General features: G+C 36.0%; 1 protein-coding gene across 1 annotated transcript in view; it reads right to left on the bottom strand.

Annotated features, from left to right (window-relative positions):
• Positions 1-23019, bottom strand: part of LOC121405660 (trichohyalin-like) — a 67547-nt gene extending 44528 nt beyond the window's left edge. Inside the window, exons 1-9 of the mRNA XM_041596560.1 lie at positions 22990-23019; positions 21525-21539; positions 20116-20181; positions 17216-17645; positions 16010-16294; positions 15176-15508; positions 5427-5638; positions 4689-4823; positions 3919-4110 (exon numbers count right to left, since the gene is read on the bottom strand). Coding sequence (XP_041452494.1) covers positions 3919-4110; positions 4689-4823; positions 5427-5638; positions 15176-15508; positions 16010-16294; positions 17216-17645; positions 20116-20181; positions 21525-21539; positions 22990-23019 — 1698 coding nt within the window. The remainder of the gene's footprint in view (positions 1-3918; positions 4111-4688; positions 4824-5426; positions 5639-15175; positions 15509-16009; positions 16295-17215; positions 17646-20115; positions 20182-21524; positions 21540-22989) is intronic.
• Positions 23020-27362: the final 4343 nt, after the last annotated feature.

Genomic DNA, 27362 nt, shown 5'->3' with positions numbered 1-27362 from the left:
GTTGATAGTTGATATCTGTCCGAACTAGCAATCCTATACAAAATTTATCATTAAATATCTTTATTTAACAAGAATGTGATTATTAAACAATGATCATGGAGCCTCAAAGAAAGAGTCTAAAATCACATCATTTCAATTATTATGTCACTTAAAAGAATACGACAGGGTATTAATGAGCAACTTTTGATGATGATGATGTTAGATGGAATCATTTTCATTACCATAGCCGCCTTGTGACGAAATCTTAATAATTCGTATGGCTTTTCAACTGTGTTCAAAACAATCTGATGGCAATTGAAAGAGAATCAGGAATAAAATAGTTATGTGGAAGCATAATTCTAGCATCAAGGTGTCACTGAGTCGACATCATAGAAATTCTGAAAATTTGCAATCTTTTTCAAAATGTCTCCAGGATTTCGAAACAACTTCATTCGGCTGGTTCCGCGGGACTGTCGATTTTATCAGTAAATGTAACCGTGTTATAGATTTGTGCATGCATGACAGTAGAAGGATGATGGCAGAAGTTTAGTAAAGATGACCATTGGGATAGTTAATTTGAAATAGTGCTACATCACCACATACATGTATATAAATAGAAGTATATCATGAGTCACACTTGGAGGCTATTGGCATTGCACTACAGACAGGTCCTAGGGCTATTGAGTGCCACTAATTTCGGTGAACACGGGTGATAAAGCGATTATCGCTTCATGGTCATGTGTGAATTAGTAGATGGTTATCCAGAGGCGATGATATGTTATTATCTTACACCATCAAAGTATACTATCTCCATCCAGGTAATATCTAATAAAAATAGCATTCTCCTCCCCCCCCCCCGAAAAAAAATCCAGATTAAGCCCAAAGACTTTTTGGATGATGCTAGTTACTCCTATTTTTTTTCTTATGATTAATAAAATGGAATTTTATTTCATCGCCACTTTTCCCCAACAAAGATATATCAAAATGCATAATCCAATTGATTTACCGAGGGTTTGTTTTCTAAACTTCATAGAAAAAAAATCCTGCGAGCAGGGGTGAGATTGGTCCTTGGCATTAGGCTACCACAGAAATTAAATGAAAATAAAAAAACATTTCAGCCTATTACAGTATAATCAATGCAAACGCTAAGAGAACACTTCCATAATGACTTCCATAATTATACTCGACCTTGTAAAGGATTTGCCTCGTCTTGGGGTGTAAAAGTTCCCCTCCCTATCTATACTTCCCTTCAAACACCACATCGGAAGTTAGGGTTGACAGGGGAGAGGTGAATCACGCTGCTTCCAACCAGACCAGCTTTGGAATTTATCGCAACATTGATCAAAGGTATAGAAGTATTATAAATGGTTCTTCTTAATCTATTAGCTATTTCCTGGATTATTTCTTTGATTTTCATTCTGATGTGTTACCCCCCCCCTCATTGAAAAAACAAGACTACCCTAATGCTTTCGTAATTCCCGCATCTTCCCATCTTTACTGTTTCCAACTTTGAATTAATGAATAACCATGTACATTTTTTCCCAAGTCTGTCTGATACCATCTTCTCCATCCCAGATACAGTACGACAATACGCCAGACGGTGGCCTGTACTTATAGAGAAGAAGAAGAAGATCCACTCTTAATCCAAAGTTTTTATTCGTATATACCTTAGCCCATATTTTATCCTGCTCACCTCTCCAATGTTTAGCTTATAACTTTGATGCGTTCATAAATATAATTTTGGTAATAAAAAGATATAATGGTTGTCAACGAAGGGAACACTGACTTTGTTCTTTATTGGTCAAAGGTTTTTTTTTTCTGTCTGAAGAGGGGATGGGTCCTTGATTTACATCGTTCAAGATTCATGTAATTATTTATTGAAGCATTGTCATTCATCAGGGCACGATTATGAGAGATTAGTAGGGAAGAGAATTTCCGCATACACTTGTTTCTTAAGAGGCATTATCAATATATCAAAATTACATTTGGGTTTAAGATGATAAGCGATGGGGACAGTGATGTCACTCAAAGTGTTTAGCTTTGAACTCCACTGTGATTAGAGCCCTTTGAAGGAAATAGAGAGCCAGACAGATTCCAAGAGATACTGTCAGTAACAATTCAGAATTTACCGGTAGATGGTCTAAAATATAATATTGGTATTGCCAAGTCTCAGTCAATTTTAGATCAAACTTTCTTTGCCTGACCTAAAACCTTGTTATCTGTTACTTCATGAATTATATCAAGTATTTCAGAAGAAGCCATTATATTGAATTCAACTAAAATAATACTCAACTCTATTCTGACAGCATCTGATCTAGTTTTAAGAAATAAGTACACCTACGATCCGGGGGGGGGGGCAGGGCGCATAAAAATATGATAGAAACTTGAAAGCAAGGGAACGAAGCGACAGAACTTGTCACCGGAATTGAAGGATTTTGTGGCGATCTTTGGTGAATTTTGTAAAAATATTCTGTAGAAAAATGTGAGTAAAAAAAAATAAGGGGGTGGGGCTACTGCCCCTGACCTCCACTCCGCTGCGTACGGCTATGACGTTTAGAATATTAGAAAGTGAACAAGGATAACGGTATATGGTAATACTGATCACCGGTCATTGACTTATGGGGGCGATGAAGAGAATAGTCTCGAGAGATTTATGTGTCAAGATATAACAAAACACAAGGCATATAACCTCGGGTAGACCAGAACCGTGGAGGAAACATCATCTAAATTCACGTCGGATACAAATTCTAGAAACGTAAACACGTATCTAAACTGGGAAAGGGGAGATGGCAGTGCAATCGGAAAGCGCTTCCGATAATTTGGAAGGGTTTTAATTATGGAGTTTTCAATAAAATGCCACGCAAAGTGAGGAAGGGAAGCTGAAAGTACGCACCCAAACCTGAGAGGGTCGTTTATGAAACTAATCATGGTACGCTGTAGTAAAAATTCGTCTATCACTTCATCACAACGGATAAATACTACCCTTGAAGCTGTTAACTGAAACATCCTATGACACAGACACAAAGGTCTCCTGACCTAGGATATCTTGGTAAAAAGACACAATAAACATCAAATAACAATGAAAACTTAGCCTCAATAATGTTGCAATTTATCATGTGATTCATAGAATAGCCAAAGATGCGACGTGCCCTTAAAGGGGAGACCGAGACCTACATAGGACACTGAAGGCATAGACTGCAGATGGGAACAATACAATACTTGACAAGATCGGTATTATGCGATCATCAGCCAACAATCTGTCACTGTTTTGTTTCTTTTACTGATTTGATGGAAAGAGATCATGTCGAATTGTTTACCATGAACAATCGGAATGACCCCCAAGGGAGAAATATATAAGAACATTTATGTACAATATACAATGAACATTGAAATCAGTAATTCTTAATCAGCATACATCGGTGACAAAATTGTAGAAAGAACACCGTTAAGAGATCTAAGGATCTGATTCTAGAACTCAAGAAGATATCATCTATCTACCTTGTCACATCCAGAACAATTCTTCCGATAAAACAATCTGAAAGTATCTTAACACCGATAGCCAAAATTCTGTCAAGGTGCCCTAAAGTCACAGGTGTAATGCAATGTTTAAAATATATTTATCCTGCCGAATTTGGATATTTATTATCGTGTTGCTAGTTCATTTCAAGATTAGGAATAGAGGAATGCGAACAGAGGTTATTCTTCTGATCTGATTCATGCCTGGGTTTCACAATTTATGGTCCGCTTTGGCATGCAGATGATAATTTAATAAAAATAACTAATCTTATTTCTTTGTTTTTGCTACAAATAATGAGATCATTAAGCAATTCGGAATTACTGTTTTTGTGATGAAAATTTATTTTCAAATAAATCAAATCGTCAGACATTTTCGTATTTATGTTTTAGTTATTCTTTATCTCTATTTATTGACATTCTTACCTCAAATTTGAGTAATTCCTTTTCCCGTTCTCTCAGAGCCGCTTCTTCTCCCTCCCCTGGTCGAGGTGACTGTGGCGGTACCTCAGCGACATCACCTCCTAGTAATTCTGCTCGTTTCTCTGCTGCTCGACATCGTTGTCGTTCTTCGGCAAGTTCACGTTCCAATGCAGTAACTCGCTGCATCCAGAATCCCTGTTTAAAATACAACCCTCACTCTAATCTAATCGTGCTTGGTCTTATAAATTATCATATATTAAAATGAATTGAATTAATTATCTGCATGAATAATTTGCAACTTATATCTCAATCAAAATATCTAAATCTTACTTTACTTAGACATCTATGTAAACTTTGGGGACTTAAGTTCCTGACTAAATCAAAGCATCAACAACCACCATTTTCGAGTACACCGCAGCAGAAAAAAAAATAAGCAAGGTCTTCCTAATGACTATTTAAATATGAATACAAACATTAATAAGTCTTATAAAAATGATGATACAAGAAAGTAGGATATTCGTCATATATTTTGAAAGATGAATTCAATATTGAAGGTACATCTTGTAAAAAAAACCCCGAATATTGTAGAAGAGTATTAACAAAAGTGTCGGGACTTTATTTGCAGATTTCAGTTTGGTTAGAATGAATTATATTGAATCATAATTATTTCATACAAAACTTCGTGAATAGAATTCATGTTGTGATTAGTGAAATTGGTTGGGGTTGACGAATAAAGAAAGTTTGATGGATAAAAAAGTTTGATATAGTGGTACCTGATCAGTTTGTTTGGTATGTGAAGGTGTATGTTCTGAGGTAGTAGCGGTTTCATCTGATATCGTGACATCGGGTGGTGCACTTTTCACTTCACTCTGTGAGGGGGCGCCCTTGCAAACGTCGTGAAGGTGTGACTTGATCGTGAAATAGAAAGAAACAGAGATTTACAGAATAATTGGGGGTGGTCTTGGCTTTCAAGAAACGGTGTAGTTCAACTGTAAATACCAACATTTGATTCGCAATGGTGTACTTTTTCCATCATAAAACATCGTAATCATCATCGTCATCATCATCATCACCACTACAATTAATGATAAACCAATTGTATCTACATGAGGTGTAAAGTTTTACTATAACACCAGATCATGACCGAATTGACCACCACCAATCCGTATCATCACTGAGCTTCAACATCGTGCATAAACATCACTGTCACAACTTTATAGCTATCACCATGATTGTCATTCATACAATCCATTGCAAGGGTATCATTACCACCACCACCACTATTGGTATCACAATCACCATCACCTTCCCAATCTACCACACTCACCCCATTAACATTAAAAATACAGATTTTCAGTAGTAGGCCTGTTTCAAACACCATCAAACATCACAAATACCACCACTTTCAACATATCCCTTTACCATAAATACCAACATTCTCACCACCTTCACCACCACCACCACCACCACCACCACCACCACCCCACACCACTACCACCTCGTATACCAACCTGCAATGCATCTGCTCTCTCCTCAACGATCCGAAGCTGTTGTTCCACCACTTCTCTCCTTGCCTCCTCCTCCCCAAGTCGTTGTTTGAGGACGGACTCATTGGCAAGCATCTCCCGGCGGAGCTGACCACACTCCCTCTTGGAGACCTGGAGCTCTTTCTCCTGCTGCTCCTGGGTGACATCTTTGCTCTTCACCACCAACAACAGGTCACCTATCGGTTCAAGAAAAATGATAAAATGGAAGAGATGGAATCATAAGATGTATTGCGTATCTTTAACGTCCCACAAGATATCGTCATAAAAAAAGAAAAGGAAATTGTTCCGAAGAAACGACTTTTGTTTACCTACCAGCAATCCACAAGATTAAAAGGATAACAGTGACATTTTAACATAGATATCATTGATTAAAAACAAAACAGAAAATACGGTTCCCTCTTCAAAAACAGAGATGAATTCAGTTTCTTGATTTTGGCGAAGTGCGGCGAAGTGCAGCAAATCTTGGTGATTGAAGTTCTGCCTCCAATATACTTGAATACCACATCAACAGGATATCATAACCAAACCTAGGACATATTCGATCTCGAAACATTGCAGAAAAGCTGGTCGAATAGGACAAACGATCCGAACAATGAATACTTTAGATGAAGTAAAACATAATACGTAAAAAACAAAAATGTCGATTCTCACCACACGAAATAACTTTGAATTCACCTGGCATGGGGGAGTATATTCCTCAAGATATTATATGAAAATGGACAGATACATCAACGTTTTTTTTATTCCATCTGGCATCAACAACTGTTCCATTGATAAACACATCTATGAAGTCATTCATTTGGACTAGTCTTGCAGCTCAGGCACGTCCAATGCCTTCGTTATTTACTTCTTTTCATTAATAACCCTCAAGACAAGAGACTACGACTCTAACTGACAAGCGATGATAAATGAACATTCTTATAGTGCCCTTGTAATCAGTAATGGCCTGATTTAATTGAGAGTTGCGATTATATCGAGTCTTGATGTTGTTTTTGATATTTTTGGCAAAGAAAGTTTGTCTTCCTAGTCTATTTCAAGGTGAAGATGTTCAAGCCAGATGTACTTAATTTACCTTCATTAGAGTTATCTTGCATCCCTCATCATCATCATTCTCCTTATGCCAATTTATTGACTAGATGATATAGGACAAACCATTTTTATATGTCGGACAATTTCTTTTCACTTTGAATAACTTGAAAAAAGTCACATTGAATTCGTTTTTACGCTATCCATAATTCTCCACATAAATTTTTTTCTTCCTTTCTCATTTTGGCTTTTTGCTATACACCATCATTTGAACATGAAAGCTTCTTCCTATGCACTATGTTTCTTTCTTACTTCTCTCTGCTCTATCCTCAGAAGAACCTTTACCCCCTTTATGTTATCCATTCCCAGCATAACATTGGCTTTACCCCCACTCATGTTACCCCTCCAAAGCCAAACCTTTACCCTATAGGACCCTACTCATGTTACCCCTCCCCATTCTATCATCATTCAGGATGTTATGTTCCACGTGGAGGCATGCCAACCGAGATAGCACATGTCAAATTATCGCTGTTGACATCACAGTTACACCAGAAGGCCAATGGTTTGTTTTAAGACTGTGCCCGTTGAATTCACATAATTAGATCATAGCAAGAATGGACCACAGTTGAAGGGATAGTTCAACATGAATGTTCAATTGGAACGAGAGACAGTCGAATGTGAATCAAATATTCTTGCTATTCTTCTTATCTGGTTTAAATCAAAGTATCATTGCTCTGGAAATAATTGAGCACTGACCTCACACCTTTTAAAATCTTTTATGATAATCTGCTTTAACTTCGACTACTATTGGACAGCACATTACGAAGGTGATTTGAGAATACACAACCTATACAGTCTGTTCACATGACACGAATGCATTTTAGGTGAATGGGTACGAGACAGAGAAAATTTCAAATACCCGAAACATCAGACATGTCTTTACTATAAAAAAAGTTTTATCTATTATTGGGTAAAATGGGAACATGGATGTTGGTTGGGTAAAAGGATACCAAGTATTTTGTACATTTAAGCAATGTTGCGTTGGAATTTACCCTTTAAACATGCATTTTGCCCAATATGGGGTAAAAAAAGAAATATCCAGCAAACATTCATGTTCCCTTTCTACCCAATATTTGGTAAAATTTTACTCAGTCTTTTTAGTGTTTTTTCAAATGTTTAGTTGAAAAAGTCATCCACGATACGATTTCTTAAAGCAAACAACATAACATCGCTCAACTGTTAATTCATTAGTTACCCTTATGACTTTGGCGATTCAGAACAGAAAGAAAAAAGGGTGCAGCTGATGGTGATTAAGCGATGACAGACTTCTGTATTAACATAGAACGACGATGTAAGACTGGTTCCGTCAGAGTACAAATACACATGTGATATATCATTGAAGGAGCCCTAACCAGTACCATGGACCTAGTACTAAGCATATCAAATTAATTCATGGTGACCCGATCTCTTTCAATCTGATATCTGATTAGTTTTACAGATGGGGTGAGATCAACGTGTACAGGTGTAAAATTTCAAATCAAAAGATAAATGACATCACTGTTTTCAGATTGTTATATGAAGCATTCTTCAGATAAGACCAAGATAGAATAATGTGAACACATCAAGCCATAATATCTATAATAAATTCATGAGAACGAGTATTAAGCTGGAGTTCCAGCAGATTCTACATCTAGTCTACACGTTTATCTCCATAAGATGTAGAAACACTTTTATTTTTCTATAAAAGAAAACAATCACTCATTGAAATGGAAATCCAACAGAATTTTCAAATTTGAAAATTGTTATAAACATTGGTATTATAAAATGTGAATATTCACGAAATATCATAAGGAATTGGTTTAACAGTAATTAATCCGACAGCGTCGCCACGGAAAGGTTATGAAAGCCTTTCACAGTCCTCAAAATGTCACCTCCTAAAAAGACGCAACACTCTGCTTAGTCTTGCCTCGGGTTGTTTGGTGAAAAATTGTTGAAAGTAAACAGGCTCTACATGGGCCAGGGTGAATGGAAGAATACAATTGAGGAATGTGTGTAACAACTGCCAAGTTCACCGGGCTTCACATAGCGAAGAGCTGAATGGTTATCTTATCATCACTTATAAACAGCTTCGTTTCCTTTTGGCAAGATGATAGGGTGTACACGGTGTCCCAATAAAAAAATTAACATTATATCACAACCAAAGAGTGAACGAAATAATATTTACAAGCATGATAATGGCGCAATGATCAAGTCGTACTAATATTGTTAGAACGTAAATACATTACATAACTAAAACACATGTCTATGGTTGATATCTTCCTCAAAACAGCAAGAAAAGATGTGATCAACTTCATTTTTGTATGCGAATTTCTGTCATTTGATGACGTAAGCCCATAACAGTTCACTAAATGTATCATTTCTAAAATATGACCACATAATGGAACTTTGTAACACTTTCTCAATATTTGAATTATAATTAATTACTTCATTAATCATTTTAATTCTATGGAGGCAATCAAGCGTTGATATCTCTTGTGTGAATACTTGATATGGATTATTCCACAATATAGTTCTTTCTTTCTAGTCACCCTGTACATTAACCGTGAGAGTCAACAGATGAAAAACAGATACCATCACCGACAGATTCATTTACCAAGTCACGTGACCCTTTAGGCTAATTAGCCAATTGTATTTAAAGACCAATCACGTCTCCGCTGCCGTAGGCATCGCAAAGCATGATGGGAAATTCTTGAAGAATTTTGAAAGGGTAGGTTTACCACCAGCGTCCAAATTCTTTTTAGTGACAACGCTTGGTGGCGCTGTTTATATAATAATCCTTGGTCTTATCTCCATAACTATTAGTTATTCAGTCTTCATCTTGATTTAGCTAGTTTCGTTTCCATTTTTTTCTGTAACACTCATTTGCATTCTTATCACGTCTGGGGCACATTTTATAAAGATTTACAATCATGGTAACTTTTCCATCATTGTACCATGGAAACCTTGATTTTGATTGGCTACTGAGTCATGTTACCACGGTAATTACCGTAAGTGCAAAGTTACCATAGTCGATCAATACGGAACGGGCCACAGGCAAGGAATTACGTCCAATAGTAACTCTATCTTAACTGAACAGCCAACTCAAATCAAAGCTTCAGTGATGGTTACTACGAATGAATGACACAGAAAGTGAAAGTACGTTTTGCGTAATGGGGGGGGGGGGGATACGCGGTAGATATACCCAAAATACATTATGCATAAACCTTAGGGCATAGGCCCTAACAATGTTCTCCCTCTAAAAACACCACCATCTCTCATATTTTAATTAACATGAATGAATATTCTTAAAGGTTTCACTTTAAGCTGTTCAAATTACAATCCCTAAAAGCTTGATTTTATGTTAATGTTACAGAGGTAATAAAATGATTCGTGTGAGAGAGGAAATAATAAAAAAAGATCAGAAGGTGTAAGTCTTTACGATATCAATAAGGAATAAAGAAAAAAGCTAGAGCTGTTTGACAAAAAAGAAAATCATCGCAAATTGGCAACTTAGTGAGTTGATTGTAACGAGTGATAGGGAGAGAGGGTTACTCTCCCATTGTTAAGTCACCAAATCAATTTTTGTTTCTCCTCTATATAGACATTTCATCGGGGCGATAATTATATCAATTCCCAAATAAAGACAAAATATCATTCCCAGTAAAAGTATTGACACAGACTCTAATCATAGTCCTTCCCCTAGCCTCAACCATATATCATAACATCACTTTCTTTGCAGCGAATTTGAAATCACTATAGATACATGTAATTATGGCGATTGCATTTTTTACTTAATACTTTCATAACGTTTAATTCGTTTGCCTCATTTTCATGATTCTTTTTTCAAACTTTCACCTTCTTTTCTCCCAAAGCAAGTAAACGTGTTGATTGGATTCTCCAAGAAAGGTTTTCATTCATTTGAATCTCGGATTCAGATTTACTAGCTATCCATGCAAAAACTCTCAATTATAAAAAAAAATGACAGATAAAAAGGGCAAATCATAAAGTAGTGTTAAATTAGATACATATATTTATTACTTACAAGCACGTTTGATATTGCATGAAGTATTGCATAAATTTGATAAATATGATAAAATTTCTGAAAAACAATATTTACGTTAGCACTTGTGCCTATCATAATACAAAGACTTGCGTGAACATAGATTAAGTCGAGCAACAGAAAATATCTTGTCAAAACTAATTCAAAACAAAATATTCAAATACGAAATCGAAATATCCATGTGGAACTATATTTCTCGCACATTGCTTAGATAGAGGCACACAAGTTTAAACTATGAAATTGCACTGCAATAAAAAAATCACCTAATCTCTCAAATTCTTCATATGAGACAAATTGCAAAATCTGATTTCAGTAATCTACATCATAAAGTTTGCAAACCGAATTCAAATCAAAAGGTTTATTATGAAGTAATCATATCGAATAACTGATATACAAAGCATTGTCTGTAATCGAATAAAACAAAGCTTATTTAACAATGAAGGCATAAGCGCATAATGCAGTAAAATATATTGTATAATAACTATTTTCATAAAATTCATCATAATTCAAATAAAATAGAACTGAAGGTATATAAATATATACTGAAAAATTATCAGAGAATTTCCTCTGAAGGCATATCACGTGAATACGTTAACGTGTCATGTATGTGTTTTTTAATACTATTATCGATCTAATATTAGCTTAATTCTCCAAGAAAAAGTTGCAGGGGGAGGTGGAAAATTCATAAATCAAAGTGCAGAAGAATCTTATGTAAGATTTAATGTGTTCATGGGTGGGGGAGAACATTTTTCCTGAAATAAGATTGATTCAAAGATGCCTTTCTTATTCTGAAATGCACACATCTATAAGATTTGGATTATACATATACTTCACATCAGGGGCTTGGTTAACAAATCATTTTTTTCTTCAATATTGCAAATAAGTTAGTCCAGGCCATAAAAAGTTCATTCTCGTTGAAAATAAGAATAGTGAGTCAGAACCCAAGATCAGGTTAGCCTGACCTGGTAGGAGATTCCTATATTTTAATGTTTACAAAGAAACCAGACAACTGTCAATATTTTGATCATGTTCAAAAGTCAAGCTCATTACCATACAATGTGTTTTTGTGGTAAAACATGACATAGTCAAATTTTCCTCATAATCCTGTGCGGTTGTTCTCCTGTAAATTGTATTTTTATCCAGATAGTATCATTAAAGACAATGCTCATTTCTATATTGGAAAAGATAAGATTTTGGTGCTTATTTCATAATTTTCATGGACTGACGTAAGTAGAAATCAATTCTAGAATACTGAGAAAATGGATTAGTAGTTATTTTTAGCATAAATGTCGTGATAAAAATACTTTGAAAACAAATCTAAATTAAAATCAAGCACAGATCAGAATTCATTTCAGTGACAGTAAATAGTAGGCAGTTAATTAGATTACTTGCAATAATACGCAGAAACCTACATGAACAAAACGTATATAGGTCAAATCCATTTGTAGAAACATTGGATTTATACATTCAATGAAAAAGTATTAATTAGAAAATAGATCCATACCAGTTCGATCTTTTAAATTGAAGTTAAAAGTCAACCAATGGAAATTTAGCATAAAGCACACGTGAATATCAGAATGTCAACCTTATAAATTAAGTGTTATTGTGGTGAGGTTTATCCCAATGAAATTGATTATTAGTAAGAATAAAAAGAAGAAATTCACAAATACAATTTAAATATAGCAGGAGTCAATGTTTAAATCATATACTTAAAATTCTTCTGTATTCATACACAAAGTTAAGCAACTAAAAATAATACAAGTGGAACGCCTCTTGCCTGTATTACGCGATTCGATATAGCAGCAGTGCTGACTTTGAAAACAGCTATTGAATTATTATTCACAACATAAGACATTCATATAAAAATACAATACTAATACTATGTCCATTGACCATAAATGAAATTTGACCTGAGTCATGTGACCTGAAACTCGCACACGATGTTCAGGGATACTTGGTTGCCCTTATGTCCATTTTTCATTAACGTTAGCTCCATAAAATTTCAAAGTTATGACAATATCACAAATACCCCCAACATCGTCAAAGTTCGTTGACCCTAATGACCTTGATTTAGGTCATGTGATCTGAAACTCAGGCAGGATCTTCAGTGATACACCATTACCCTTATAGGTCCATATACTTTCTAAGTTGTGACGACATTTCAAAAACTAAACCTTGGTTAAGATTTCAGAATTGATTTCCAAAAAAATCGACCCTCAATTACCTTTGACCTTGGTCATGTGACCTGAAACTCAGGCAGGATGTTCAGTAATACTTGAATACCCTCATGTTCCAGTTTCGTGAACTAGGTTCATCTTCTTTCTAATTTATGATATTTCAAAAACTTAACCTTGGTTAAGTTTTCAATGTTGACGACGCCGCCGTCGCCGTTGGAAAATTGGCGCCTAGTCACGCTCTGCTACGCAGGCGAGACAAAAAATGACCATCAATACAGATAAATATTGTCAGTGAAAACATAAGTAAAAACAATAAAACAATCTATAACAACAAACTTGGTTAATGAATTACTATTTCAGAGCTAAAAGAAACAGAAAATAGAGAGAAGAAAAAAGTATACACGTTAAAATAGACGAATAGATGATGAAGAAATATAAGGTGAAATAATAATCTAAGCACTCTCTTAAATCTTTGCTTCTAGGTGTATTGCGGAAAAGAATGATAACTTTTGTTGTCTAGCAACATGTGTATCGGGGCTTTCCATAATTATTTACAGCCATTGTCTAAGCGAAACATATTAAACGGCAAGAAAGAAAGAAAGAAAAATATAGTTCCCGACCGCATGCACCAATGCCTCCAATGTCAGATCTGCCAAAGAGTGACATTATTCTTCAAAACATATTCAAGATTGCAATTCCCGTAATTCAAACATGGACCAAGTTTGAAGTTGATTATTCACACCGTTCTTTATGATATGGGAGGGCCAACCATTCCAGGTACAGATTTATCTTTGTATCATATCTTGAAATCCGACCTGATCACGTCAATCCTACATGCATAAAGTCTGAACTTTTATTTTAGTTTGTCGTGAGAATGAAAAAAAAGAACGGACGAGAGGACAACCTAACAATATAATTCTCTCACATCTAAGGTGGGTGAAGGCTTGCAAAGGTCAAATATCATTCGTAATTAAAATCCTTTAAACTCGCAAATTCTCACTCACCAAATAGTGTGACAAAACCATCGAAACAACTAAAAGCAACATCAGCATTTGAAAACTATTATCCATACCAATCCTATCTATGACTTACACACTTTAATTCCTACCATAATCTTTGAACATTGGATTTCTTTGGTTTTAGCCCTAATGGATTTTGTCCGAATGGATTTTGGCCAGGACTGGAAGGAGATATCGGTTTTTCCGAAACCTTGTCTCCTTTTCCCGATGGGGTAGTTGGATTAGCGGGTACATTCAGCGTTGAATGTGGAGAGGCTGAACCTGTCTGCTTAGTCGTGTCTTGACCATTGCCCTTTTCTTCACATACCTTTGGTGGTAATTGTATCTGAGGTTTGGTTTTACCAGGCCCCATTCCCGGTTTGATCCCAGTTTGAATCTTGTGCTTTTGAACTAAGCCCTTCCACATGTTACGTCTTGCCGACACCGACACATATGGTTCCTCAGATTCGGACTCACTGCCTCTATCATCTGAACCCTTTGTCCCAGTCTTTGATGAAGGATCCATACCAGATTGTTTCTCAGTAGTTACTTTATCTTGATCCTTTTTTGTATTATCGAATTTGTCAGACGACATCGATTCTTTTTTATTTTCAAGATCAGAAGCGGATTTACTTGAATTAGAAGCATTACCTTTCATTTTAAATGGCGCTTTTTCATTCTTTTTCGGAAGGAAAGTACAAGCGAATTCCTTACTGCCGTGCCCGTACTGGGCTGTTTGATTGTTCTTCGTACGGTTTGGAGGCCCAGCAGAATTAGAATGTATTGCATTAGAATTATTATTCGAATCTTCGGCTTCAATCGGGGCTCTCCCATTTTGCGCACCTTTTTCGACAATAGGTGATTTTGGAGTTCCAAAAGGTTTTCCTTCCTTTATATTCGAAAGCCCTTTTTTATTTGATGGTAACTTGTTCGGGAATTTCGATTTTAAAGGGTCTTCCGGAAGGTCACCTGAAAAGGGGGTATCTGTCCGAACCAATGGTTTTCTCTCCCTCTGAGACACAGGATTGTCACATTTGGGGACACCTAATGGTTCAATCTTCAACGAGAGAGTAGCTTCTGAACCTTTCATCTTGCCTGCTATACTAAAGTTTGGCTTTCCGTCGGTGCGGGGAGAGATTGGGCTTTTAGGATTCTCAACTACCTTGGAAGTGCCACCCGCAACGAGGAAAGGTTTACCTTCTGAACGAGGCGAGACGGGAGAAACAGGAGCTTTCGTACCACCCTTCCCTTTTTCCCCAATCCCTAGAAGTACCTTCCCTTCAGGTTGAGGGTCAACGGGTGACACAGGAATCTCTACACCCGGACCCTTACTATTACCCCCTAGTGGAGGTTTGCGTTGAACCCGTGGGGACATCGCATCCACCCCCGCAGTTTCTCGCGCATAATACGCACCTAGTTCCTCTTCAAGCTGTGCGATCTTCTGCTGCAAGGCCTCTAATCTTTCCCGGTCACTGTCAGAACTTGGAGAGGGCGCTGCTGCAACGGGAGTCTGCATCTGCTTCTCGAGTTCATCCTGGAGTTGTTCGTTCTGTATTTCCAAGGTGACGATCTGCCGTCTCATCGCGTCTGCTTCAGTGTTGAGTAGTGATACCTGTGCCCTGAGTTTGGTCTCCAGTGATTTCCCCCTGTGTTTGGCGTGTCCTCCACCACCCTCAGCACCAGCTATGTGAGCAAGCTTCCGCAAGGATTCAGCCTCCATCTGGAAGGTCCTACCCTCGTACTCACCTAGGAAAGATTAAATCATTTACAGGTATGATGAAAAAAAAACCAGTGGTCTACGTGACAAACAAGGTCTAGAGGGACCAGTCTCCCGTCCAAAATTTCAGACAATCAAACAAAACTTAATCGAAATACTAACTGCATTCCCTGCCCAGGCACAATAGTGGCAAAAATAATCCTTTTTTCTATTTAATGATCTCATAATAAATAAGCCTTTAAAAATGATGATGTAAAGTGCAGTTAAGAAAATAGCAAGATAATACTCTGATTTACAAAAACAAATCCCCTTTCATCATTTGAAAAACAACCCCCCCAAAAAAAAACAATGACATGACTTAGTGCAGCATACTCCCAATATTTCTCATTGTGGTCAACTTTTCTGTTTGAACAGTTAGGAACATAAACATGCTTGGTCAGTAGGTAGTTATCTCATAGCTTAAAAAAATGAGTAAGCTGATGGATTTATTCTTAAATAATATCTATCTGTCATTATCGAGAGAAACTCACTTTCAACCAATCGTTTCTTCAATGTTGTGATAGCTCTCTCAGCTTGATGAAGCTTTGTTCTAAGTTCTGGTTCTCCTCGTATGTGCTCCTCAGGATTGATACGATATTCAGCATCGACTTCATCTAGCATCTCGACCTTAGTTCTGAGACCATCGTTCTCCTGCATCAGCTCCTCTACATGACGTCGAAGAGCCTCAATCTCAGCATTGCTACTGCTCTCTGAATGGGAGGTGGATTTAGGCCCAGCTTCCTCGCCTACTGGACCTTGACGCTGAGGTAGTGGCGCTGTGTGGTCGAAAATGAAAGATAAAAATGTTGGCCATATAAGGACATTAGAATTTGCATCATAAAAAATCACAGGTCCAGAAAGAATGTGATCCATATTTTCTTCAAATTTTGGGAAATCACATTTTTATTGGAACTCACCTTAACTTGTTACAAAATAGCACGCGTCACCCCCTCCCCCACAAGTGAATCACCATTTCATATAAACATAAATAAAATCATTAAAACTGTTTTATAGCTATATGTACAATGTATTATGGATGTCACTTATTCTCTATTTCCAATGATTCGTCACTCAGCAAGTGATATCATCATCAATGATCAGATGAAAAATAATGAATAGCGCCATCTCGTGACTTTTTGAGGGTTGATATATCGAGGTGTCACACGCAAATGTACGCTAAATCTATGTCGATCATTACTAATTGTTAAGTAGAACAACTTTGTAGATAGAATGCCATCCTCAGTGACACAAGTGTAATTAATTCTTAAAGGACTGGGATATTCCGGAGGTGTCGAGTTCTAAGAAGTAAAGGCGACCATCCCTAATCATATGGGCTGCAGCTTCTCGATTGGGTCCTAATTCAAGAAACACTTCCCTTGCTACACAAACTGACAGTCTGCAAAATATTCCATGATCTAATGGATATGAATCAATATATCTTCGAAAATCACTTTTGTCTATAAACACTGACCTCCATTAGGAATTTACATTTCACGCCAGATACCATCATAATTAACTTCAGATGGGCTTTCACCATGAAACATGGGATGTGTTTTAGTTTATTTTTCTTTTCTTTCTTAAATGGTGACACTCCCTTCAGATTATGATTAATTAGGCTTGAATATCCTGGTTTCCATTTTTCAAGAGTTCTGTTATGACCTATCAAATGAAGTTATTTGGAGGTGTTTTTCATGTACCTGTGTCGTCATCATCTGGGAGCCGTTCAGACAGTCTAGCTAAAGCTCCTTCCAGCTCCTCGTTCTTTGCTTCAAGCTCCACCAGTTTCCTCCTCATCACTGTAGCCTCCTGCTCGGCAAGCATCAGCTGGAGTCTTAACTCAGCCTCCTTCTCCGAAGCCACACCTTTACCGCTGTCTGCCGCCCTCTTCGGCTCCTCCAGGGTCCCGAAACGCATCTTGAACCGTTCCAGTTCAAACTCCAGGGCCTCCTTCTCCTGCTCCACTTCATTTAGATTCTTTCTTATGACGTCACTCTCCTCTTCTACGAGTTGAAGTTGGTTCTGGAGATCGCGTTCGCGTTCTGTTGATTCCTGGAGGTCGTTGAGCAAGGCAGATATGTCGTATTCGAAGGATGATTCGGAAGACGATGTCGATCGGAGGAGGCGAGCCTGGTAAAAGTTTGAGTGTGTAATCAATTAGTTTACTCATATTAGTGTTACTATTTCTACAAAGTAAGAAAAAGGTATATCTTCAGGGTATGAAACTATGAATGAAATTCGATTTTTTTTCACAAATGCACTGGGATTCACGCTGAATTATCTATCGGATAAAGATTTTTAAAGACGCTTTAAATGTGTTGTGGGAACCACTTATCATGATGAATATGCTCCTGAACCTTCAATATACTGATGAAAGTAAACATTTTCAATGAATATTTTGCTTGGGTTAGAAACCGAAATATAGTTTGAATAGAACGACTCAATCATAGAGATGAAGGCTCATTGATGTCAAAGTAAGAAAAAAAAAGCGATATTATGTGCAATATTACTATAAATCAGAATTACGAAGAAAATATAGTTTCTCCTAAACCAAGATGATCCACCTAAAGTGTCCTAAGGGAAAATGGAAAAAATAATTGTTAGTTATTATGGACTAAACAAACATGAATAAACTCACACACAAAAAAAATGGGTTAGCAGGGATGCATTCTTCATGGAAACAATTCTATTAGTACATGCAAAAAATAATTGAAGTGATCAAACGCAACGTCAAACAAACTGAAAAGGGGGAACGAAATATTTCAATTATTTTTATTATGAAATTCAAATAGTTAAAATGATATAGTATCGTCATAAAAACATATTTTGAATATAGGGGCTATCAACTCACTCATCTACAGGTAAATTTATACTGTTAACGATCGAAGAAAAACACCAAAACAAAATCAATTTTTTTTCTGATGGTGTGGATTTCACTTATATTTACCATATTTATCTTCAATTTTGAAAAAGAAGACCAAAAAAAATCCCAGATTACTCTAAAAAAAAATTCTTCGTTATATTTAGAATGTATAAAGGTCTATAATACGTATACTCTAAAACGATAATTAGTAAAGGAATGAGCCTAACATTTGGCGGGGAAGCAAGACACAGCAGCGTATTGAGTAAAATTTCTAAAATGCCGCGAGGGCGCGAAGCGAGCGCGCAAAAAAAGATCATTTTACATATACAAAATGAAATGTTGTGATAGATTTTGATATACATGTAATATTCCTTTTCCCTCTGGTGGTGAAAGGCCTTTTTTGTATACATGCCCCCATCTGTACGCGTTTGATTCAAATAAAATCCAAATAAAATTATTGTTGTCCAATCGTGAATAGCGAATGCCTAAAAAACTGGGAACATTCCCGCTTTATTTGCCACACGGTTCATTTAAAAATGACTAAATTTCATTTTTCGACCTGGCATGATGAAAGAGCAATTATAAATCAACCGGAAATAATCTATTTAGATATCACTATCATGGTTAATTTTGACGCTGATAATTCAAAAATTACATCATCATTAAATCCGGTCTAGTTCAACTGGATGCGGCGCTTTAAGGAAATCAGAGACAAACGGTGGATTAAACTAGATTAAGATATATTAGGAGATAGCATTTAACGTTTCTTATGACGGTTCAATGTTGTTAATTTGTACAAAAGGAATTCCATTCGACCTCATTTCTCATCGGGGCACGTTGATATAATTATGACGTTGACCTCATTAGGTTGTATTTTGTCATATATGCATTTTTTTTGTCAAAATCAATAATCATTACAGTAATATTTCGTAATACATGCATGTTAGTATAATTCAGATATTTCGGGGTTTTTTTTAACAGTTATATTTTTCAATTTCATCGAGTGAAGACCACCGTCTCATCCTTCTCTAAAGATTCAGCTTTGTAAAGTTCTCACGAGTTAATTGAATCGGATGATCATAATATAATTACAAGGTGATAATCTATGTACTTATATAAGTTGTTAAATATAAAATCAAGCAAGAATCGAATATATCATGGACGATAACTTTGATTAAAGTAGTAGTAAGTTAATTCCTGAAATCCTGTCTTCAAAGACCAAAGTCTGTATTCCATTTTGTATTACGAAAAAATAAATTCAATATGTAGAAGCGGCATGCATTATTGATAATATCCGACCTTTTAATAGGTTAAAAAAGGTATGTTTCAATCATTGTCATTTTCAGTTTTGTTTTCCATTCATTTCGATTCTGTTTCAGTTGTATGTTTTAGTTTTACTTACATTATTACATTCCAGTAGATTTAAATCGATGACATGTCCATTGTATCATGAATTAGTAAATAATCTAACGTCTGTCTACAATGAATTGTTATTAAAACAGTAACTCAATTAAGCTAGAAATACTTCAACATGCACTCATGAAATTGTGAATCAAATTTTACTCCCAAACATTAATACTCTTATAAATAGTTGACATGGTTAGTACTTTCTTATGGTCATAATTATCAAAACAATGACGGCTAAGGATGAGTTATCAATTTGTCTAATTCTAAGTGGAATTGCGCATGCTCAGTACTAGGGTCACGTGATTGGCATCCTAGCATGCAACGACCAACCTTCTCTTTTATTTCTTCGGATTTTGCATCTGACTCTTGCGCAAATTTGCGCTGAAGGAATTCCACCTTTTAAAAAAAGAAGAAAAAGAAACGGATACAAACATATAAGAAAAACGATAATAAGAGTGATCTTTAAAACAAACATGCACAAGAAAAAGTAAATAATTCCAAGAGTGCGATAAAACATCAGTGTCATTAGCGATTAGAACAAGCTATAACGTCCCAATTACAACAATAGCTTGAAATGATAACACACGTTTAATTTAAATTATTATATTTCTCAGAAATTGATTTTTTTTGTCATTTAAAACTAAACCTGAGTGGATGTGAAAGAAAAATTTGAAACAAAAGTTGAGTGCTTTTCAAAGGTTATAACATTTGATTTCTTTAGTGAATTACCTTGATGAAAAATAGAGAACAGAAAACAGGCATTCAAAACAAGTAACACAATATGTGTTAAAAAAGGAAGAATAAAAGAAGAATCTGTTAAAAAGAGGTTATTGGGCTGCACACTGACATTAACAAAAACATTGAAAACCAAGCGAAATTATTCAACACACGAAAGATCACAAGGAGGGACAAACATTAATTTATATGAATAAAGTAAAAGGTTGCATAGAAATGGAAGAAGGCGGCATGAATGTAAATGTTTCCCGCCAAAACTAAAATGATATGGAATATCTTCAACGGTACGCGGTATGATAATTTTGTTTTCGTTCCTCTATAATTTGTCACATTAATATTGCGTCCTCATAAGAGATTCAAGAAATTTGGTTACAGGTATTTATTATTTGTTCAACTGAATGTTATTACTGCTATGCATGTAAAGTGTGGCCTTGAACATTTCATAAACATAATTATGTCTGTATTAACGACATTTAAAATGATAGAGAAATTTAGAAAAGTACAAACAGTACAATATTTACTTTTTATCAACATACTGTACGCTTTAATGTTAATGTTATGTTAAGACCAAGTCACAGATGATTGAAAAATGGAAACCGTGGCAAAAATATGACAAGTAATGCGAAACATTAAAACATGAAGCCATAGCCAAAATGGTAGCATAATGAAAACGCAAAGTGATTGCTATCGTGATGTAAACAAAATGAAACTTATAGATGAAGAGATGATGAACTTTCAAAAAAACTAAACGACAGTCTACATCAACAAAAATGATTCATTAATGAAATGACAAACATATGCATCGGAAATTCACTTATGAAAAACACAAATGTGGCACTTGAAATATTAAACCAGTGTCAAATAACAACAGCAAAACGAAAGGCTGGCTTAGACGCTGTCAAGCATCTAAGTACATTCAAATCATAATTAAGAATGAATTTAAAAAGAAAATATATCACGCGACGCTCACAAAACACAGAATTATTGAATTATTATGAACTCACTTCACTTCTATGGAGCTTGAGTGGAGAAAAAAAATATGTGGAAGTGTAAATAAAATATATTAGATTAAGTGTGTTCGTGTTGTCCATATGGTATTCAGTAATATTATGTTTTCGTTATGCTAGTACAGAACAATGGTAAAACAGAAGTGCTTAATAATAGCAAAGTGCATTTTATCAGAAAAAGTGTCAATACATACTAAAATGTCTAAAACTTATTACGTGACATTAAAAACAACTGTATTGCATTAAAAGCCTACTGACTAAATCCAGGTTAGGTGTAAAATAACTCAAAACGAAAGTATACAACCGTTACTGCCAAAGACTTATAATAAAACGTCAGGTAGCACCCAAAACCACTAGTTCAAGTAATAAACGGATTATCCAGCATTGAGAAACAATGAGTAACGTAAACAAGTCAATCAATGTGATAGGAAAGCCGAAAACGCTTCAGAAAAACAAGTTACATTGACCCTGCTTAGTGCTTCTTTCTTGGCTTTTTTTTTACTGAAGAGAGTTGGCTATTGTAAATGCCACAACAGCGTCACCAAGGTGGCGCCGTTTTAGAGGCGCCAGTTTTTAAACTTGTCTGTGTCTAGGAGCCTTAACAGTCAAGAGCATTACACGACGGAGGAATACGTCAACTGTTTAGAGTCTCATTCTTTTCCATCATTATGTTTTCCTCATTCTATACAGTCGTGAAACTTTCACATCACCATCCATACATGAATACAATGATATTGAAACAAACCTCAATATTTAGAGACTTAAAACATTGAAAATGACTGATATTCTTATAATGCATACTGCACTTTTTATGTATCGCTTAAAAAAAGAATTACTTTATCATTGTGTGGTGATTTTACTTTAAATAGGGTCATTCATAGCCACCCATCTAGACATTCATTTGATTTCATCTGTTCAAGTCGAGGAGTATCTTAGCTCATAGCCCGTGAGACATATAGGACCTAAGTTTTGGAATTCATTACCTGTACACGAATTTGTAACAATGTTTTATCATTCACGAAGAATATGAAGGATTTATTTCTCTCAGACTTCTGTAAATGATATTTTTTCCAAATACTTTTCATAACTGAGGTCGACGATGATGATGTTTTACTTATTTCATTCAAGATCCAAATGATGTCAATATCTTAACATGCTACAGGGGCATTATTTTTAGTTTTTGTTTTAAATTTTGTTTAATGAATGCTTAATTCGAAAAATGTTTAGTAACTATAACCTATGTTATTCAAGGGACTTTGCGCTTTAAATACATATTTTTTTATTCTTAGTTCCTACTATAGGTATCATTAGTGTAACACTATATTCTGTTCATTTCCTTTTGTTATGCATGATGAAAAATAAAACAAACAATAAACATGTTTGTCGAAGATCTCAAATCGAGTCAAAGAATAAAGAATGCAGAACGTGATTTTCACTGAAAATTTTCTTTCAAAAAGCATACGAATTGTGATGTACAGAACGTACTCGCCATAATTGTTTTGTATTTCGCTCGGGCACACATCATAGACTTAAACTTGTCAGAAATTAAATCTGATTTGTGAGAGTGTGTGTGTCTGTGTGTGTGTGTGTGTGGGGGGGGGGGGTAGGTAACATAATTGGCACATCCATCTTCTTCCGTCCGCCTCGCAGCAATCCATTGAATGACAGCGTCACCATCAATAAACAACACTCCCTCTGGAGAATCCCAAAGTGGTTGGTTTCCTTCATACGGTGATGGGAGATGAGATACGCCAATAATCTCAACACAATTACCTCCTTTTTCTGATAGCCAAAGAATAAAGAGCCATTAGACAGCAAAATCTGACATCCATGTACTTGACCTTTCTGAAAACCCATTAATAACAAGTCTTCCTCTTATCCACTTTTTTTGGTTTGGTACCAGTACTTCGGGCACGAAACTCAATGATTCTTCACCTGAATTTCAAATAGACTTGACAACAAATATTAAGAAACCTTCTCCAAAATCAGAAAAGCTTCACATTTTTTCCCATTTGCGACATTGTCTTGATCAATGCACTTAAATATCAGAACACACGGAATAGTATATGGGTACGATGAATGCGAGACAAAAACATACCATACGAAATTCTCATGGTGATACCATAAAGCTATGGTGATACACGTGATTATAGAAACCTCTTATACGAGAATCTGGATTCAAAGTTCAAACTTGGTAATTGAATATTTTGAGAATGCTGATTTCAACAATTTCAATTTAGCGATGTACTAATTCTTCGATACACGAACGTAAAATAAATGAAATACTTGGCTGACAATTGTTTAAGGTCATCTCAGCAATGCCTCCGTTCTAAATAATTTTCCAAGTGATACACGCTTTACACACAAGAAATGAAAAACGAATACTGTTGCCTATGTCATCCACCGTCTGTCAGTCACTGCTAATGAAATCAATTCGTGATGTAAATCTGAGAGAATAGGAGAAGTAAATGTGACCACAGGAAATAAATTCCTAGACTATCATCTTCTAGAGTCGCCACTTTACTGTGACCTTAGGTATCAATCGAAAGATTCAGGGGAGAGAGAGGGGGGGGGGGGGTTAGAGAATGAGCGAGAGGGTAAATAGAGAGTGTATGGTAGGGGTAATGGTGGTAATCTTTATTCAGTAGATACAAGGCTCCCATTCTCCATTTATTTTAAGCATGATTATATTCTACCACTACATTTTTATATGTTTCGATAATTGATCACTATACTTTGCAAGTGAGACCCGACATGACTGTAGCCCTAACAGTATCCAGACAATCATTATTGAAGTCTGAAAGGAAGGTTAGGCAGGGCAGGAAGTACTAAGCCTTCTGGGAAGGTTTCCCTGAGGGTAGTAACGGCACACCGGTTGCAATCTAAGAATCGTCAGTCAGCATGTCTAACCTTCAGGCTAACCTCGGAAAGTAACATCATCTTTGATTTCCTACTCCTTACACATTACACACTTTGCAAATTGGCAATGCCATCTTAGATTTATGCTTCATATGCATTTTTGTCCAGTTACAAAGGCTGTCCGAAATAGTTCATATCAGTGAGAGCAACCAAAGCACTCTTTAGTGAATCGCATGTATATACCAAGAAATAATAAGTTTCGATCTAACGAAGATAACAGGCCCCCTTTCCGTTTTGATTTTTACAATCGCGTTTATGAAATATCGATTCTCTTGCTGCGTTCATTTTTTTTTAAATAATATAATCGAAGAAATTATATGACTATTGATTTCTAAAGTAAAAAAAAAACAGCATATGAAGCCCTTGAATACTTATCAAAATATTTCTGATATATAAATTGGTGTGCACAAATATTATTGTTCTCAATTAATATATTTAGTACTACGACAAACTACGTCGTTCTTCAGAATCTAAGTTTAATCTGAATGGACATGCCGTTTGCTTGCTACTGTCTTTTTGACAAATACCCCATCTCGACATACCCTCGGCGTGATCTCGGTGGGATCTCAGCAAGGGGTTTAGCATGATCTCTAAAAGAACTCGGTATGATTTCGGTAGGGGTTCGGAATGATCTCGATGGGGGATAGACACGGTCTCGGAAGCTAATCGGACAGTCCAGTAACCAAACGTATCTCTTGTAATTATCTCCCTACACCAGTAATTAATTACTCTACATCTACCGTGCCCTAAGCGGGAAGGTCAAGACGTCTGATACAAAACGTTGGGTATCATAATACTAGAAGGTAAAGCATGATAAGGGGGATGTGAAGGGTATCCAGATCAGACTTAAAATAAAATGGATAGATGATCATTGTGGCACTCCGCCCTCTATCAACTACACTGTACAAAATATTGGGTATAATTTCACCACCATGAGGGCAGTTATGTGTCCAACCGATCTGGGGCAGTATTTTACCCAATGCGGGAAGCACATTGTCCAGTAAGGTTAAAAATAAGTTGCAATTACGTTAGAATGGGCAAATGTTAATCACACTGGATAAATAAGAATGCCCCAAAGAAGTGCTCAATGTTGGTTGGACACATTACCCTCATCATGCTCATGGAACACTTTTACCCAATATTTTTTTAGAGTGTACCCTCTCTTCTCATAGTATTACATAACATTGTCACCTTCATAATCTCCTGATTTTTATATTTTGATGATTATCCTACATCTCACTCTCTTCTCTCGAGGTGTGAGATAGATATTCACGTTTCTTTTCTGTCCACACTCTTGAATTGCTTTCAGCTCTCTGTTAATGGCTCTGAATAGATTAATTCATCCGTATAATTTTAAATCATTTATTTTATGGTAATATTCGTAATTATTTTTAACTTTTGCATTGCTGTCATTTTATACGGTAAAAAACCCAAACAAATTCGTGGACTTATCATCCCATTCTCTTCCTCATCCCGAGTCTAAAGACTATATCAAAGTCTATCTTTTCTTTCTCCAAGTTTATCTCTCTGTCTCCATTCCTATTTTTGAATATCTTGTCACTCACGATATCCAAAATCATGACTTTGTCTCACGTGCTGTACATAAAGTTTCACCCACAGAGTTACTCGAAGGTTTCGGTTTCATTATTTTCTAATCTCCATGGTTTCAGGAAACTTTGCTGACCATTGGCTATTTTCAGTTTGTTGGCACGGTCTGTTGAGAACGGGTGGAAATCGGGGCGTAGGTGATAGGTGAAACGGACACAACAGGCCAAGGTACCATGGAGCTATTACATGGTAGGATCAGGGAACTATAATCATTGACATACAAATACTGTCAGTTTTATCACAAGTGTAGCATAGCAATCTCTGCATGGAACATTAACAAGTTTTATCCATTTCTCTGTAATACCTTGAACACCTAAGACGATTCATTGATCCTTTTCCACTAAATATCTGTTTTATTACAAAATATCTTTGACAGAGGATGAGAAACATTGTTGGGGATACTTCATTCCTTTGTTGCAAGATAACAATACCATTATTATTATGATTATTATCATTATTATTATCAACCTCACAATTTACTTTTGACATAAAAGAACTTAACCAACTGTAAAAATAAAAATACCCACGCATTTTCGACTTGACTAAACACAGAAACAAAGTATTTTGACAAATTATCAAACCCGTAAAGAAAAGAAATCGTATTCATGAATTACGATCAACGATGTATACAAAGAGGTTTGGTAAGTGAGGGTGGTTGACCGCCGAGCTGACGGATTTAATATACCACGCATTATTCATAAGCAATCCCTTCGCTCTCATGGCTCTCCTGAAGTCGAAATCCCGCCAATTCTACATCCCTGGAGAAAGGAGCCTCACAGTTCACAGGCCGAGGAAACTCGTTCTTGCACTTTGTAAGCTCAGACTGTCTCGATGGGCTTACCCTCAACACTACTATGACAATCAAACCTTCAAATGTGAATGCCAATATTGCCTGCAGACTCATAACCGACGCGAACATCTAAACCCTTTCATTTTGATCTATGCCGAAGTACCACGGATAGATAAGACATTGAAAAGGTTAGACTTGTTTTTTTACTGTGGTTGAGATTGTTTTATTATTACATTATAGAAACATGTATTCCTGTACATGTTTTTCATTTCCCACCCTTACATGTTACGGATGAAGATTGGATGCTAGTATGTACGGCTCTATGATAGGTCTGTTGTAATTTTCATGTATCGAGCACAGCTATCATTTCCAAGAACAAGTTTAAAAGTCATCGCACCTTTTCGCGTTGGTTTCTCTTTTACATTCATCTCAAATAATTTATATTGCAGATGAAATGATCGACTTCATTGCTCGTCTGCTGAATATGTTTTACGCCTCTAAAATAATAGACGGTCAAT

This window comes from Lytechinus variegatus, chromosome 1 (genome assembly GCF_018143015.1).
Source record: "Lytechinus variegatus isolate NC3 chromosome 1, Lvar_3.0, whole genome shotgun sequence".
NCBI classification, from domain to species: Eukaryota; Metazoa; Echinodermata; class Echinoidea; order Temnopleuroida; family Toxopneustidae; genus Lytechinus; species Lytechinus variegatus.
Note: the sequence above shows the minus strand (reverse complement) of the source record. Positions and strands in the feature narration are given on the sequence as shown.